At 48.0% G+C, this 16323-nt stretch overlaps 1 protein-coding gene across 2 annotated transcripts in view; it reads right to left on the minus strand.

The window, feature by feature from the left end:
- Positions 1–1801: 1801 nt before the first annotated feature.
- Positions 1802–16323, minus strand: part of NLRC5 (NLR family CARD domain containing 5) — a 51254-nt gene continuing 36732 nt past the window's right edge. For both annotated transcript variants that reach the window (XM_054840554.1, XM_054840552.1), the window contains 12 exons: positions 15713–15796; positions 14966–15049; positions 14790–14873; positions 14009–14092; positions 12756–12839; positions 11808–11891; positions 10655–10738; positions 9448–9531; positions 9203–9286; positions 7080–7163; positions 5866–5949; positions 1802–4743 (listed from right to left, as the gene is read on the minus strand). In XM_054840554.1, the coding sequence (XP_054696529.1) occupies positions 4662–4743; positions 5866–5949; positions 7080–7163; positions 9203–9286; positions 9448–9531; positions 10655–10738; positions 11808–11891; positions 12756–12839; positions 14009–14092; positions 14790–14873; positions 14966–15049; positions 15713–15796 (1006 nt within the window). In that variant the 3' untranslated portion in view covers positions 1802–4661. The remainder of the gene's footprint in view (positions 4744–5865; positions 5950–7079; positions 7164–9202; positions 9287–9447; positions 9532–10654; positions 10739–11807; positions 11892–12755; positions 12840–14008; positions 14093–14789; positions 14874–14965; positions 15050–15712; positions 15797–16323) is intronic.

The raw sequence follows: 16323 nt of genomic DNA on the forward strand, positions 1-16323 counted from the left end.
AGATAGGGTAATAAGCCTGGAAGCCTCCCTCTGAGGCTTCGGATTCAATAAACCAGTTTTATTTGCACAGGGCCCTTTACTACGGGCTCTGCTCAGGCTTTTAAAGATCATGGGGAAAATAAGCAAGTCCCGTATTCCCCCCTGGCCAGCTCTCCCCTCTCCTGCAGCGTGAGCTGCTAAAGGTGGAGGAGTTTCCAGGCACCAAGTCATTTTTCAGCATGGGCAGGGGCCGCAGGACGGGCTCACATGTCACGAATGCTCCCGCTCAGCACAGGCAGCCCCAACAGGCAACACCCAAGTAAAAGCTGAGCCCAGTTTTTAGGAGCAACCCCCTTCTTTCTGTGTAAACCCAGCCAGAAACCATCCCAGGAAGGGACGAGGTTGTGCCTGAAAGAGGAATTCAGTGGGAGAAGTGGGGTCTGTGCCAGACCTGGCTCCTACCTCCATGCCAGCTGCTTAAAATGTCACTTAGGGGGAAAAAGGGAGAGGCAGCCAGTATTTCATGAATGTGCCTATTTTCTCTAAATTCAGTTTTCCCCGTGTTTTCTCTCCTGCCCAGCACGATGCCTCCAAGTCACAGCAGGTTCAGCTCTACCTGGAACCGGTTTTAGCGGAGGGGAAACGGCGGCTGCATTTCCAGCTCCTCGAAACAGCAGCCATCGCATGCAAAGCCTGGCCCAGCCGGCTGCTCCCCAGCACAAAATCCGGGCTCCTCACGCCCTCCAGCAGCGTGTTTATTTACAGCCGTGTATTTCTTTCTAAAGATCTGGTCTCAGGGGGCAAAATCCCTTCTGTGTATGAAACCAGTACTGACTAGCTCAGACATTGTCTGCTGGAGACTGCAGGCAGCCGGAAACAATAGGGGTGTGCGGAGCGTCCTGACACATTTCCATTTTTGGACCATGATAAATCTGAAACCTAATAGTAACAGCTCTAAAAATGGCCCACGTTAATTATCTATTTGGGAATCAGTTTGGGATTCAGCCATCGCACGCAATCCCCAACGGCCTCACATCTTCCTGCATACCAGAAAATTCATTTAACCCCTAAAAATTGGACAAAACCTCCAGGTTTCCCGCAGAAACTTTCCGACACAACTGCAAGCTGGAGTAGGGACATCAGCAGCGCAATGAAAGCGGGAAGCACGCTGGGGAAAGGCGGCCTAAAATTCCCTGGCATCCGATGTAAGAATCAAACTAGGAGCCGACTGCATCGTTGTGTTTCACGTACAACTCAATCCAAATCTCAATTTTTTTCAAATGCAACCCACGCACTCAAAATACAGCACAGAGTCCGGTTTTAGCCGAAATCGCTGGACTACAGACAACCGCTCCCCATTTTTGGGGTTATGCTGACACCTGGTGTTCTGGAAAAGATGCTGTGACATCCTGCAAGTCCCTTCCCTGGCCGCTCTCTGAGCGATGTGTGTTTGGGAGCTAATCCTGAATTTGGGGAAGAACCTGAGAAATGCAGATGTGCATCGAGATTTCAGCAGCAGTCTTTAACCTCTCGAGTGGAGAGAAGCGCTGCGGCAGCAGCATCTGTACCACGCGGTGCGATGTTACTGCAAACCTGAGGGCATGGCTGTACGCTTCCCAACTTCAGGAGTCAGGGGAACTGCAGGGATGAATCTCAGGTCTCGTCTATTTTGAACCAGCGCATTTCATTGCAAGGGAAAATAATCCAGCGATGTGATCCAACCCCAAGAGATCTCTCTAGAACGGCTGCTCTACCCAAGGCAGTCATTTAGGGTTAGCACCCAAGACCCAGAAAATAAAACTGATTTCAGCAGTCATAAAAGCAGCATTCTTATTTACTTAAAGTACATTTTTCCCCATCAAACAAAGAAGAAACAATAAGAAAGCATGTTTCACACCAGTAAAGGAGGCAAATAACTTCTCATGACACCTGAACAAATTCAAATGCAGGAGTGGGTGGTATCAGGAGATGATACGATGGAGCTGAACAGAGATCTGCTTGCCATGTGTCCTGGTTTCAGCAGGGATAGAGTTAATTTTCTTTCCCGCGGGTGGCACAGTGCTGTGGTTTGGATTTAGGATGAGAATAATGTTGATAACACACTAATCTTTTAGCTGTTGCCCAGCAGTGAAGGTCCTTTCAGCTTCTCACACTGCCCTGCCAAGGGGAAGGCGGGGGGCGACCAAGAGGCTGGGAGGGGACACGGCCAGGACAGCTGACCCAGACCGGCCAAAGGGATAGTCCATACCATATGGCGTCATGCTCCGTATAGAACTGGGGGTGGGCTGGGAAGTGGAGCAGCTGGGGAACTTGCTGAGCATCGGCTTCGGGTGCTGTGCATCACTTGTTTTGTACCTTCTTATTACCACTATTATTACTATTATCTTCCTTTTCTGTCCCACTGAACTGTCTTTTTCCTGACCCACAAGTTTTACTCTTTTTTCTTTTCGATTCTCTCCCCTGTCCCACTGGGAGGGGTGAGCCAACGGCCGTGTGGTTGTTGTAGCTGCCGGCTGGTTAAACCACGACACAGTGCTATTTTCTGCTTTTCCCCCGGTCCACAGGCCTGTGGTACCAGCAAAGGCTCCAGCTATGGATGCTATCGAAGATGACAAAATGGCCATCACCAAGTGCATGAAAAAGTCCAATCCCAGTACCTTCCTTCTTCATACAGAGTAAAACTCAGCCTCTACTATTTAGCACACATCGTACTTAGTCCTATGAAAATGGTGTTTAAAATGCAGGGAAAAAAGAATTTTCGACTCACAGCCTGGACCAAAACGGACTGTTACAGCTGTCCAACCTCTTGTATTTCCAAAAGAAGTCCTGGGAGACCAGGGCCAGAGGACAGCCCAGCTGACAAACACGCTCACCTTGAAAGCTGTGAAGAGCTAACGGCATCGAGACACCTTTCAGTACGTGATCATGCTGCCTTTTGTGCCACACTCTTCCTCTGATGGGCGCTAGGAAGATTTGTATCTGAAAACTAGATCTGAAAACACAGAATGAAAATAAAAGCCACATTTGGTGAAGGTTTTCCTAAATTTCAGTGTTTGAATCTCAGGTACTTGATTACTTCATTGAATTATGGCCTAATAAGGAATTTTACTACATTTTTTTTCTTTGTTGTTGCTTTTAAGCCATTTTCAGAGTACGGTCTCTGCAAAATGAGCCCAGCCTCTACACAACAATGTCGGTATTTCAGAGTCTAATCCTGGTCTTTTAATAAGGACAGTGGCTCCCCACGAATAGCAGGCACCAGCTGTCCACGTCCTCTGCCCAAAGGTTTGCTGGACCAGCATTACCACTCGAATGCCCGCCCTGCCCAAATCGGATCAGTTACGTCTCCCCAGGCAAACACTGCTGAAAACAAAATTCCATAACTAAATCCACCACAAGGATTAAATATTTACAGCACAAACATGGAAGGAAAACATTATAACACAAGTTAATAAATAATGAGAACGATGTGGTCACGCTGCTGCAACTCAAGCTGTCTTTCCATACGTGCAAGGAGCAGCTGTAGTCCATCTCCTCCACCGAGCAGCAAACTCGGCGTTTGGGATCTTCTCCCTCTGGTTCCCACTGGTCCAACATCCATTGCCCTGCCACACGTAGGCTTTGGGATTCAGAGGACAGTAGAGACTTGAAGGATCTACCAACATTTCAAGCTAACTGACCCCTCGCTTCACCTCAAAGAGGTTAGTGCAATCAATTTTTCCAAAAACCCCACAAGGGTCAATAAAATGCCACGTGAAAACAGCCAGTAGTGCACATCCTCTCACACAGAATAGTCACAGTTTTCTTACAAATTGTTTTACAACCTCAGTACTTTAAGGTTTCTCACTGAATCAGCCGTGATATCAGCCCTTCCGTGTTATCACGGTACAAATATTGATCATTTTTGGGCAATGATTTGAAATTTCAAAAGTCCTGAAGTTTCTGCTAGGAAACTGAAGCAATTCTGTATGAAAAGGAGCATAATATGAAGCAAACAAAATCATGTATCATCATTTTTGGCCCAAAAATCGTAGAGGTATTTCCAACATAGTTATATACAATTTGCCTGTTTGAGTGCATTTGTAACTGGTTCAATAGTTTACAATTTTGTCAATAATTTTACGTCCTCTCCTGGAGGGTGTGCATTCATAGAATCCCAGCCTGGTTTGGGTTGGAAGGGACCTCACAGCCCATCCAGTCCCACCCCTGCCATAGGCAGGGACACCCTCCACCAGCCCAGGTTGCCCAAAGCCCCATCCAACCTGGCCTTCAACACTGCCAGGGAGCCAGGGGCAGCCACAACCTCTCTGGGCATTCTTTTCTTGGAACACCATGTAGGTGTTGTAATCTTGACTACAGATAATTAAATACATCGCTGGCTTTCTGAATGCCTGAGCAGATGCATCTCATCCTCTTCAAGAGAGTTCGAAATGTTTTTACACCAAGAACACTGTCTTCTCAGCAGTGATTCTTCAGAGTCTTTTGCTTTTATGTACAATAAAAGCTCACAAAAAACCAAAACACCACTAAGTGTTCACACTTGGTTCAGTGCAACAAAGGAAGACCTAATAGTTACAGTTTTCAACTTTGCAGGAACTTTGATTTCCTGGATTCTTCAGTGCAATTTTTGAGGGGAGTTGGAGATGAAGAGCAATTCCTAGTCAGGCAAGGGCTCTTCTTCACTAGTAGAAGGAGAAACACAGTCTTGGGTCTTGGCTTGTCAAATTCTCAGCGAGGCCCCTGGGCACTGGATTGTCCCACAGCCTACAAGGACAGCAAACGTGTTACTGTATGACTAAGCATGGCAAGCAAGGAGGTGACATGCCAAAGGCAGTGGAAGAGGCAGTTTTGGGTTCTCGTCAAAGCAGGTCCAACAGCGAGACAGGAGCAAGGTATGGCTGTATCTTGGCGACACAGCAGCAAGCCAGCGGCTGCCAACCTGCTGAGATGGACTCACCTGGCTTGGGAGAGAGAGTAAGGCTTTGAAAAGTCCTCAGGCCACTAGGATCTCAGAAAGTGGAGGAAGAATTGAGTTACACACACAAGCAACCTGATTTATGTGAGCCGCCCTTCCTCATCTACCTCATTTGGTGGAGTCTGCCCCAAAGCTGCCCATACTGGGCTTCTACTGTGCAAAGCAGAGTGCCCTGAGGAGTCAGAGGGACTGCGTGCTGTGCTGCGCCCACCAATCTGAGCAAGCTCACAGGGGCCCCGCACTCCAGCCGGGACCAGAAGTGTTCCTCAGGGGTTGGTCTCAGGCTGCTCTCACTACTGGGGAAGGCAGAGCCTGTTTGGTGCCAAAGAGACACCTCAGGTAGGAGCAGATAGTTGGCTGTGGGACCTGTGTTACCAGAAAGTTATCGGAGGTGCTCTCAGAAGAGTGACTTTTCAAATGAGCAAAGGATGAGTGGGTCTCTCCTACAAGAGGTTTCTAGTGGAGTTTGATACATAGAGTTTGGAGAAGCAAAGAGCAGGAAAAATCAGGTGTCCAAGTATCTGCAAGATATGAATCCCAGGACAGAGTGGGACAGGGCGGGAACGTATCTCAGAAGTGAAACCAGATGTAATGGGAGAAAGAAAACTTATAGGAAAAAATGCAACAAATTTTCTGATGGGGGACATTACACAACTGGGTCTTCATTTTTACCTCATTTAATGCCAGTAAGCTTTTCAGTCCCTTTTTCCCAGGACTTTGAGGGGGTGGAGCCGGCCTGGAAAACCCTCAGCTTACTTGGCTTGCGTCTGCTTCCCCTGCAATCTCCTATTCCATGCCAGCTCACCCAGGGCAGCAGGCCGGCATGGGTCACATCTGTCCCAAGACTGGTCACCCGGACTTCCTCTTACTGAGCCAATACCCAGCCACAGAGCTCCGCGACAGCTGCTCACCTTATGAACTGAATTTCCGGGCACTTGGCAAGTTCCTCTGCTAGCTTTCTGGCCCCGCAGGCGCTAATGTGATTTTTCTCCAGACTGTTTGAAAAACAAAAAGAGAGTTTTAGAATCCAAAACCAAATCAAGAGTGTAAAACAGCTGAATAATCACTGGCTCCTTCTCCTGTCCCTGAAGAGCTACACTTTTGCACAAGCACAGCAATGCCATACCACTCACATCAGCCCTACGTCTTTAGGACCATAGCCCTATTTATGCAAGAAGCGTGTGTACGCTGCTCCCTGTGACCTCCTTCAGGCAACAGGACTTGTAAGCTGATCTCTTGCCCTTGGGGCACTCTAACTGATCCAACTGTGAGCTTGGTGCCAGAAAATGCTAGTAACGACTTCTCCTGCCTCAGACACAACCTTTCTGCTTGTACCCATAAAACAGCCAGGCTCTACTAGGTAGTTTCCCTGCCCAAGACAAACAAAACTCAGTTCCTGACCCTATGACCCACAGACTAATATTTTCATACAGCGGAGAGACAAAAGACACATACCACGTGTTCCAAAGGGCCGAGGGGAGGAAAGCTCCGTGAACAGTTCTGGAGCAGAAGATGACAGTCTCTCCCATGGAACAGGGCTGGGCTGTGATGCCACCAGGCCAGCACATGAGCTGGTGACATCAACCCCAGTGCTGGTTGCACTGCAGTTCCAGCACAGCAGCTGCATCTGAGCTCCCTGTGAGTCCCTGAGGCACAACGCTCACAATTTGGCCACTCCATCCTGGGGAAGGATTGCTGGCCTGGCTGCAGGCTTTCACAAAGGAAGGCTCTCTGAGCGCTGCACCCATCCAGCCCATCCCAGACAATGAAGAGAAGCAAAAGCTTACAGGAGGCAGCTCACCTGAGGTCATCAGGTGGTATGAGTCATGTCCTAGGAATACCAGGTTGTCTTCCCTGACTCAAACAGGAGGCCTTCAAAGACTAGCTTCTGCTTGGATACCTACGCTGCAAACACCTTAAATAAAAACCGCCTCTCTGCGCTGTGTATCACCCAAGCAAGGCTGGCCCTTGGTGCACGCAGCAAGAACGCTAAGCAAGAATTTGAACCGCAAAAGCCTGTCTGTTGTTCCTAACACCTGTCCCCTTCTTGGAAGTGCTGTGGTTGAAGACTCAACGACAGAAAAACAAGTCCTCTTCCTGGGGTTGCTCTCAGGGCTGTACTCACTCTAACATCTTCAGCTTTTCCATCCCTGGGAGAGCACTGGCCAGCTCTCGGGCTCCTCTGTCACCAAGGGCATTCCAAGACAATCTAAGACAGACATGAAATCCCAACTGTGAGTCAGTTGGCAAACATAAGGGGAACAACAGCAGTGCTCAGATTAGCCTGTTTACAAGAGCTTATCGCCCTCTTATCATGGCAGGTAAACATTCCCCTGCTTTACAAGCTTAATTTTGAGGAATTTCCTCAGTTTCACCACATATCACCACACCAGTGAGGGTGACCACAGAGTCTGAGGACTGTGGTTATCTCTGGAGTCCTGCAGGCCCAGGGAATGAGATGTGAAAGATGGAAATGACTGCTGAGCACACAGCTTTACCCCAGGGCAACTCCTCCTTGTGCTGACGGTATTAAAGTCTTGCAGCAGCTAAGGTGCCTCTCAGACCTGCTCTTCAAGCTGCCTTTGGACTCTAACCTCTTTCGAAGGATAGCTCGCAGAGCTCTTGAAAGGCTGGGTTTTCATTTTCTGATGAAAGTGAGAAAATTCTGCAGATCCTTTCTGTGCCACTGGCTGAGCAGCCTGGCCATTTCCCTCTCACCTGGAAAACAGCAACCTAGCACGGCACCATCAGTGCTTCACTACAATACTGAATGCTCCTGGGGCCACCCCACAGAGCCATTCCTCTGCCCAAGTCTGGGGAACTCCAGAGTCTCTGTATCATGTGTAGGAGCCAAAAAAAGAAAGGCAAGACAGGATCCAGCTTGAGAATGGGGGCCTTCCACCAAACAAGTTCACAGTCTGTTCTGGCATTTCATGGGTATCAGTATATTGCTCGCCATGTCACGCAGGTTTTCCCAATGACAGAACTCACATGTGTGACAAGACAAGACCCCTCCTAATGCTGCTGTTAAAGGAGAATCTGCTAATCTGTTAATAACAGAGTAGAAACTAACCACATGGTTAACTAGTCTTAGTGCCATGCTACGACACACCTGTGCACCGAATATGGCTTTACTCATCCCATTACTCCACTGGACCACGTAGTGGTAGCATCAGAAGTCACCTCTCCTGGATCTGGCTTTGTCCTAACGCCCAGAGTCCTAAGATACCTGTGATCTCCACACAAATACCTTCTGGGGGAGGGAGAGCACAGTCTGGTGGGGGCTTATGAGCCACGCATCATTTTACTCAAACCATCCACAAGTACTTTGCAGAGGCACATAAGAGTAGCATGGCTATCGAGTGTCATGCTTTATGTCTTTATCACCCAGCTGGCCACAGCAGTGATGAGTGTGTATAGGTCTCGCAGATCTATATCCTGACAGAGGAGTGATCTCAGCCTGTACCCTGCCAGCACCTCAGGCAGTGTTAATCTTCACTAAGCTCAGGATTGACGAGACCGCTGCTGACTCCACGGGATCTTGTGTACTACAATTAAAGTTAAGGTCCCTTTAGTGCAATGGGGCAAATTGCTTTTTAAAAGAGATAAGCTGGAGCAGGTTCCTGGCAGACTTCTCGCTGAGGTTCTCTTGGGCAGGTGAACACACGTCAGAATGTAGTTAGCCCATCTATGCTGTTTATTGAAAACATGTTAAACATCCATGCATCAGAGCAACCCCTTTTCTTCCAGTGTGGGGAGCGAGACTGCAGCTGGTGGTACGCCCTGTCCATCTACAGGCTGAATTCACCTTGCTCTCAATCCAGCCTCTGCAATTGCAGAGAAGCTCCTGCTCTGCTCTGAGAGCCAAACGTGGGCATCTTGTAAAAAAATGGAGGCAAGACTTGGACCACAGAGAAAAAGATGGGAAATTTGTCCTGCCTCGCAAAGCAAATGCTAGAAGACGAACAATAATGGGCAGAGTTTGAAGATGAGTGTTTTTCCTTCATATTCTGTTCAGCTCTTCACATTCAGCTTCCAATAAGTTGCTGGTTATACCAGGAAAATTCTTGCAGTGAATTTTGTCAATTAGTAAATTACTAATAGATTTAGCACTAAAAAGTATGTAGTGATAAGTGTCAATAAGTATTTAGCAGGATCAGAAGCATACTACAGTTGAAAACAGGAGCAGGCATTAGAACAAGAGTGACCTGTGTGTTGAAGGGTGTCCCCACACATTCCCACACTCACATTATCTCCTCCATGGATGGGCACTGTCGGAAGCTGTGAGAAAGTGATTTTGAAGCATCGTCAGTAATTCCACAGAGTTTCAACCTGAAGCGGTGGGGAGAGAAAAAACAGAGAGCACAATGTGCTGGTGTCAGAACCAGTGGGGAATACGGCACCAGCACCGTCTGCTGCGCTCCTGTCCTGGCAATGCTACAGCCAAAGCCGGCCACGCTCTGCCCGGCAGCCTTCAGTGCCCTGGTACTCACTCAATCTTCCGGAGGTATTCAAAGCACGGCAGCCCCTCGGACAGCGCATGGATACTTCCTTCCCCAAGGTCATTTTCTGATAAACTGTAAGAGTAATGGAAAAGCTTTGAGTGGCCGCAGAAGAAGCAGGTACAGTCAGAGAAAAGCCACCACCAAAGCATAACTATGTGAATTAGCAAGTCAATAACTAGTACCCAGACTAAGTGAGGACTCTAGACAGCAGGGACAAGCCAGACGGGCTCAGGGTCAGTTCCCTGCTTGGTAAAATGGGAATGACAGCTCTGCTCTAACTCGCAACAGAAGTCCATTCAGCAGTGAATTGCTTGCAGACAGCAACGTGGGATTATACCAGTGGCAAAGATGGACAGACCTGCAGCACATCATGCGTTGCAAGTGAAACTGGGAATAAGAAGTTCTACTGGAGTTAGTGACTGGTGTGACTTGAAATGACAGTACGGGGGAGTGGGAAGAAGATGTGGCTCTCAAAGACTCAGGGGGCAGCAGTAACTGCCATCCAGCCTTTATCAGGGTGTGCTGCTCTGTTCTCGTCTGCCAGCAAACACAAGCCATGGCAATACCTCCCCTGCTCTAACGTATCTCACACCTAAATTACTGACACCCTCATTCATCTTGTTATTTAACAATACGATAGGGTAATTTCAGTTCAAAGGGACCTACAGTCCCTTCAGGGGACCACTTCAGGGCTGACCAAAAGCTAACGCAGGTTGTTGAGGACATTGTCCAAATAATAAACAAACAAACACATAATAATAAAACACGTAACAAACAGATAACATAAATAAACACATAACAAAGAACGGTTGCATCAAGGATGCAGCAGGAAGAGTTAATTCTCATCACCTCCATGTTTTCAGTTCCACATTTAGAAATTCTCCCGGTCCCCAGGTTCCCTCATACCGTCGTTGAAAGGCACATGGCTACACAAAGCCTGGCAAACAGCAGCGGCAGGCACGGTTTAACCCCTAAAGTGATCTCAGCTGCCTCGCAGGCAGTGCACTGCAGCGACCGTCAGAGAATGTCTCCCCTCATCCTACGAAACGTGTCCGGGGCGGGTGGAGAGGTTGCCCTGAGCACGGACACAGCCTACGTGACAGCCTCAGGCCCATGAGCTGAACCGATTCCCACCCACAGAGCGATACCAGCCCATGTGTTTCGCACCATCCCAAGCGGACCTGCCATGGCCTACCTTATCTCTTCTAGCAGCCCACATGCCACCAGGGCTCTGGCCAGCTCCATCCCTCCTGCTGGCCCAATGCCATTGTTCTGCAAGCTATCAAAAGAAACATAAGCATTGGAGGGTTATTTTAGAATAATAAAGCTGTAACAAAAGCTCATATTTAACTTGCCAAGAAGATGACTGCTACATCTTTTGAATCAGCACCTGGTGCTGGTAATAACCTGGGATCCTTGTGGATTAGTCTTAACAAAGGGGCCTGGAAAACAGGGAGGTGACAGTGGGGGCTGGTAATGTGGCTAGCAAGTCACATAGCTCCTGTTGCTGCCCTAAGGACATGCAAGTTCAGTGGATTTGCCCACAGTCAGCCGGTCGGTGTCAGTCATTACAAAGGCAAAGCACAGTACTGCCAGGAGTCTGTCTCCAGCTCTGCCCATGGGATCGGTTTGAGATGAGCGAGGAACAGCCTTCAGAACAAAGAGCAGGTGGGAAATTTCATGTCTGCAGATTTTCCCACACCTTTCCAGTGAAGACAAGAGCCTACCCACAGGACTGAAGTCTCCCACCACTGGGATTCCTTTCCTAAGTTACCTTTTGACGATACCTTGTACGCAGGCTGGAAGACACACCACTAGGCTAACTGAGCCTAGTGAGCTCTTCTAGCTCACCAATTTCTTGCTATGCTACTCTGAAACAGTATGAGAAAGTGCTACATGTTAGACCTCTGTTATGTTAAACCATAAAAGGTTTAAAAATATAATACCATTGAGTTCAGGGGGAAAAATGACTCAGAGGTGCCTGCACAAAGCAGTGAGGGACCAGAAAAGGTGCTCACATTTATGCTTACATTGCACCAGAACATGAGGACAGCCAGAGGCATTAGAAGCTAATGTACTCAAAACCAATTTTAAGGGTATTTTACTGTATATACAATACCTGGGTTATCTCTAAAGTTAATGCTGCAAGAGATTATGCAAGAATAGTTGATGTGACTTGATGCAGCAGAATAATTGTGGAGGGTTTCTCAATCCTGAGACACTTAAAATAATATCTAAACAAGAGACCAGTGCACCACCACAGCCTAGACCTTTTTCCATGCCTTCTTTCAACCATCTCACATATTCCCAGGACATCCAGCTTTCCTGGAGCAGAGGCTGACACTTACTGCAGGATCTTGAGGTTGGTCGTGTGAGGCAGACAGAGGGCAAGTTTCACTGCTGTCCTGTCTCCAAAACCATTCCTTGATAGTCTGGAAGAAGCAGCAATGAAATGTTACTGGCAGTGAACTAGAGAGCCTCATTCCTCACCTACGTGTCACCCCCACATATCGCTGACCCCCATTTCTCACCCACATGCGCACGGGACTATGCTGACGGGAGCTAATGCCCACGATTTGAAGGACACTGGGAGTGGGAGGAAAGAACAACGAGGTTTTGTAATCCTGCAGCAGGAGTTAAAGAGGGAAGTAAACCTGACGTGCACTTCTCAGGAGCACACCAATCTCCCTTTCTGACTGAGTTGTCCTGAGCTGGAATTAAACTGAAATTGCACTTTTTAATATGTGCCCTTAGTCCAGTACACGCTAAAATGAAGGTTATATGAATAGCTCTGGCATTTTAACTGTAACTCTTTCTCATTTGTTGTCTTTTTTATTGTTTTATTTCTTTAATATGGCAGTGGCGCATATGTTCTATAAACTGGTCTGGAATGGGATGACCGATAATACATCTGGCTCAGTAAAGCCTCTATCTGTCATCTTCCCTCCATTTTTGCAGCCATATAGATTAATGCCGATTTCTTACACAACACAGGCACTGCACAGCCCGTATGCCTGTGGCACTGGCTATTAAACCGCAGATTCAGCTCCTCCCCACTGATGCAGTTCATTCGGTTCTTGGGAATCTCTGAGAGATTGTGGTGAACAAGCAATCCCTAAACCTCCCACACCCAGCACAACACGTTCCTATCCCACGCAGCTGTGAGTTTTTACCCTGCTCTCGTAAGAATCAGTGGTGAAACTGATTTTGGCTTTACTGGAGCCAGATTAGATTTGGTTTCCATGCCTTGATTTTTGCCCAGCTTCCTGAAGGGACATCAGAAATAGCACACTTACAGTAGCTCCTCGATGTGCTTGCAATAGGTAAGAGCTTCCATCAGCTTTTCCCCTCCAGCAGGACTAGGACTGTTCCCTGAAAGGCTAAAAAAACCACGAAAGACTCTCAGTGACTGAAGAAGAACCAGAATGTACCAACCTAAGGTATTTCACTGTTTGCCTGGTGTGATGCGAGACTTGGGTCACTGCAACGATGGGCTACAGGGAGCTGCAGTGGTGTGTCCAGAGACCTGTGTCTCTGGAAAACGGCCTGGGGATTTGTAGTGAGTTTTTGGCAAGTACTGAGTCACTCCCACCCCTGCAGGTACTGGGGGGAAGGAGCAGATTTCCCTCTCCCAGACAGAACTGGGAATTTCCTTTTCTTGTTCAAGTCATTTCCAGGTTTGTAATTTCAAAAAATCAGAAAGCATACCCCAGAGCTGAGCCTATCAAACAGCCTGGATGCTCTAATTTCTGTTCCCTTGGAGGAGGGATAGTTTGAATCCATGTCTCAGAGAGCCTTGTCTAGAGACTGCGTCCTTACTTTGACACATTCTCAATATCACCTCTACATCCATTAGTAAAAGAAAGTCGTGTAGTAATACTGGGGGCCACCACACTGGGAACCCTACATAGCCCGAGGAAAGGTGCTGCGTGGATCTGAGACTTATGCAATTCCCCACAAACTTGCAGATTTACTTTCCAGGACACAACCAAGCCAGAGATTTCTCCATTCAAACAGGTAGCGAAGGTCAGCAAATCACAGGATCACAGACAGGTTTGGGTTGGGAGGGACCTCACAGCCCATCCAGTTCCACTCCCCTGCCATGGGCAGGGACACCCTCCACCAGCCCAGGTTGCCCAAAGCCCCATCCAACCTGGCCTTCAACACTGCCAGGGAGCCAGGGGCAGCCACAGCTTCTCTGGGCAACCTGTGCCAGGGCCTCAGCACCCTCACAGGGAAGGATTTCTGCCTCACATCCCATCTCCATCTCCCTTCCTGCAGCTTCAGGCCATTCCCCCTTGTCCTGTCACTCCCTGCCCTTGTCACCAGTCCCTCTCCAGCTTTCTGTAGGCCGTTTAGGGACTGGAAGATGCTCTAGGGTCTCCCCAGAGCCTTTTTGTTTGGTAGATTTGTATCAGGTTGAATGACATTGAACACACTGGAAGATGGGACATTGTATGAATGAAGGTGGCACAGAGCTTCCTGCACAGGTTTCCCCACCAACTGTGGCCACAACCAAAATCACTGCAAACAAAACAAAGGGACTCACTCGATTCTCTTCAGGTTTTGCATTTCCAGCAGGACAGCAGCTAGATTTATCAGGCCTGGATCTCCAATGTTGTTGTGGCTTAAACTTTAAAGAAGAAAAGGAAGGCTGTGTTATAAAGGAAAATGCTCAGTGTCAGGCAAAGTATGAGATCTCATTTAATGTCTCCCATCTGCTGGATGAAACCTCTGACCTCAGCAGCGGAATCAAAGAGCTGCTTGTCTCAACTATCTCATGAAAGACTAAAGGCTGTTAATGAGGCATTAAAAAATTACAAAGAGCAATGAAAATCACTGAATCTTGTTAATGGGTGGGAAATCACTTCAGCCAGAATACCAGACAGGCAACAGCTGGTTATTATTTTCCAAATGGAGAATGGACAGAATCTGGCTAGAGAGAGAGGAAAAAAGCAGAGCAAGCCTGGCTGTTGGCTCTAGATTCAGATCTTTTCAGAACAGAGGAGTGCTAGGTCCGAGGCTCTCTCAGGAGAGAAGGGGCCCTCTGGCCCTGTTCTGGATCCCAGGGGTTCCGGAGAAGATTTAAATCCAGAGGCTGTTTAATCCATTTTCTATGTGACTGCAGCAGAGTGGGGTTAGATCAAATTCTCCTCTTCTGAACATCAAGCTCTGATTTCCTCTAGGCCAAGGTACCTCACACATGAGCATTTTGCAATCTCCCCGCTTTTGTTTCAACATCACGTATAAGCACATCTGGAGCTCTCCAAATGTTGGCACTAGTGGTCACCTCTCTGCTGAGGAGAGACTGCAAGAAAGGAGACACTTACTTGATTTCCTCCATGTAGTGCATACTCCTGAACGCTTCTGCGAGTCTGGAGCAGCCATCATTACCAATACTGTTGTGGTTCAAGCTGGAAACAACATCACCAGGAAAACGGACATTAAGGTAGTGTTACTCAATATCACAAGCCGGGCCAGAGGCGAGCTGCAGTCTCATACTTACATAAGCCTTTTCAGAGATGGCATTTCACGAAGCCCCAGCACAAACTTAGGAATGGCGGCACTGCTGAGTTTCATGTAGCCCAGGCTAAAAGATGAAATAACACAAAACAACTAACTACCCAGAGCCATTGTGTGAGTGCTCAGAGCAGAGGAGAGCAGAACAAGGGTGGAAGAGAAGTGAGAGTGTATTCTAGTCCCTGAGAACAGTTTTCAATTTTGTTCTCTAATGCAATTCTACTGGACATGTTTGGATCCTAATAAAATACCAAGAGAATTCCAAATCTCTGGAGCAAGAACCCAGCCCCTCACGGAGCAAGGTGCCACCGTGACCACGTCTCACGACAGTGACACACATGGTGCAGTGGCACTTTGTAACAGAACCTTACACACAGGTGCCTGGAAAAGCCATCTTTGTGTGCAGGCCACCAGTTCATCCTCCAGGAGGGAAATGCTGGCTCTGGGACTGCTGCGTGGGAAACACTGCCTCCCAGCTGGGACAAGACCTATGTAACAAACACCACCAAAACACTGGATTTCTCCACTGGACATTTCCTGCCACAGATCTCTGTCTCTCTCACTCATTGTTCATTGCAAATAAAAGGAATTGTTTCTTCTTCCCTATCTGACGTCCTCTAGCCATCAGGAAAACTACATCTGGCCATGGTACAGACAAAGAGAGGCTGTAGATTAACTGAAGCTTCTGGAAAGACCTGGCAAACTCTGGACAGCCTGGTAACAACACACTCACTTGAGCTCTTCAATGGCCTGGCAATTCTGCAAGCCCGCGATCAAGTAATCAATTCCAGTTGGCGTAATACTGCTAGAGGTCAGCCTGCAAAACAGCAAGGATCAAATAAGAAGGTCAGGTCTCGGCACACTGAGGAAGAGGAGTTTACTTCACTGCCCCATCCCAAACCCAAGCCAGCACAGGCATCAGGGACTGGTAAGTTTGGAGAGATTTCCACACCCCTCATGCACAGGACTACGAGGACTAGGTAGTTCAGAGATGTTCACATGACAACGTGTACCAAACAGTGCAGTCTCTGCCTGGGCCAACCAACCCGCAGCATTTCACTGGCCAGAGATGCCCTTCATAAGCCTGCCTCTCACTTAGAGGCAGTTGAAGAGGGCTGCAAAAAGGACTGAATGCTATTCATCCCAAAAAGGCTCTCTAACATAGTAGGGTAGTATAAAATTACCTACAATGTAAACAAGAGCCAAGGTGTCAGTCTGAAATTGCTTTCACTTCAAAAAAGAGGAAGTGGAAAAAATATCAAAACACGCACCCGGTGCCCCTGTAACCACCGTTAGCATGAACTGCAGAGGGCTCTTGAGTTCCCAACTGAGACGTGGCTCGGC

This window comes from Grus americana, chromosome 13 (assembly GCF_028858705.1).
Source record: "Grus americana isolate bGruAme1 chromosome 13, bGruAme1.mat, whole genome shotgun sequence".
Taxonomy (NCBI): domain Eukaryota; kingdom Metazoa; phylum Chordata; class Aves; order Gruiformes; family Gruidae; genus Grus; species Grus americana.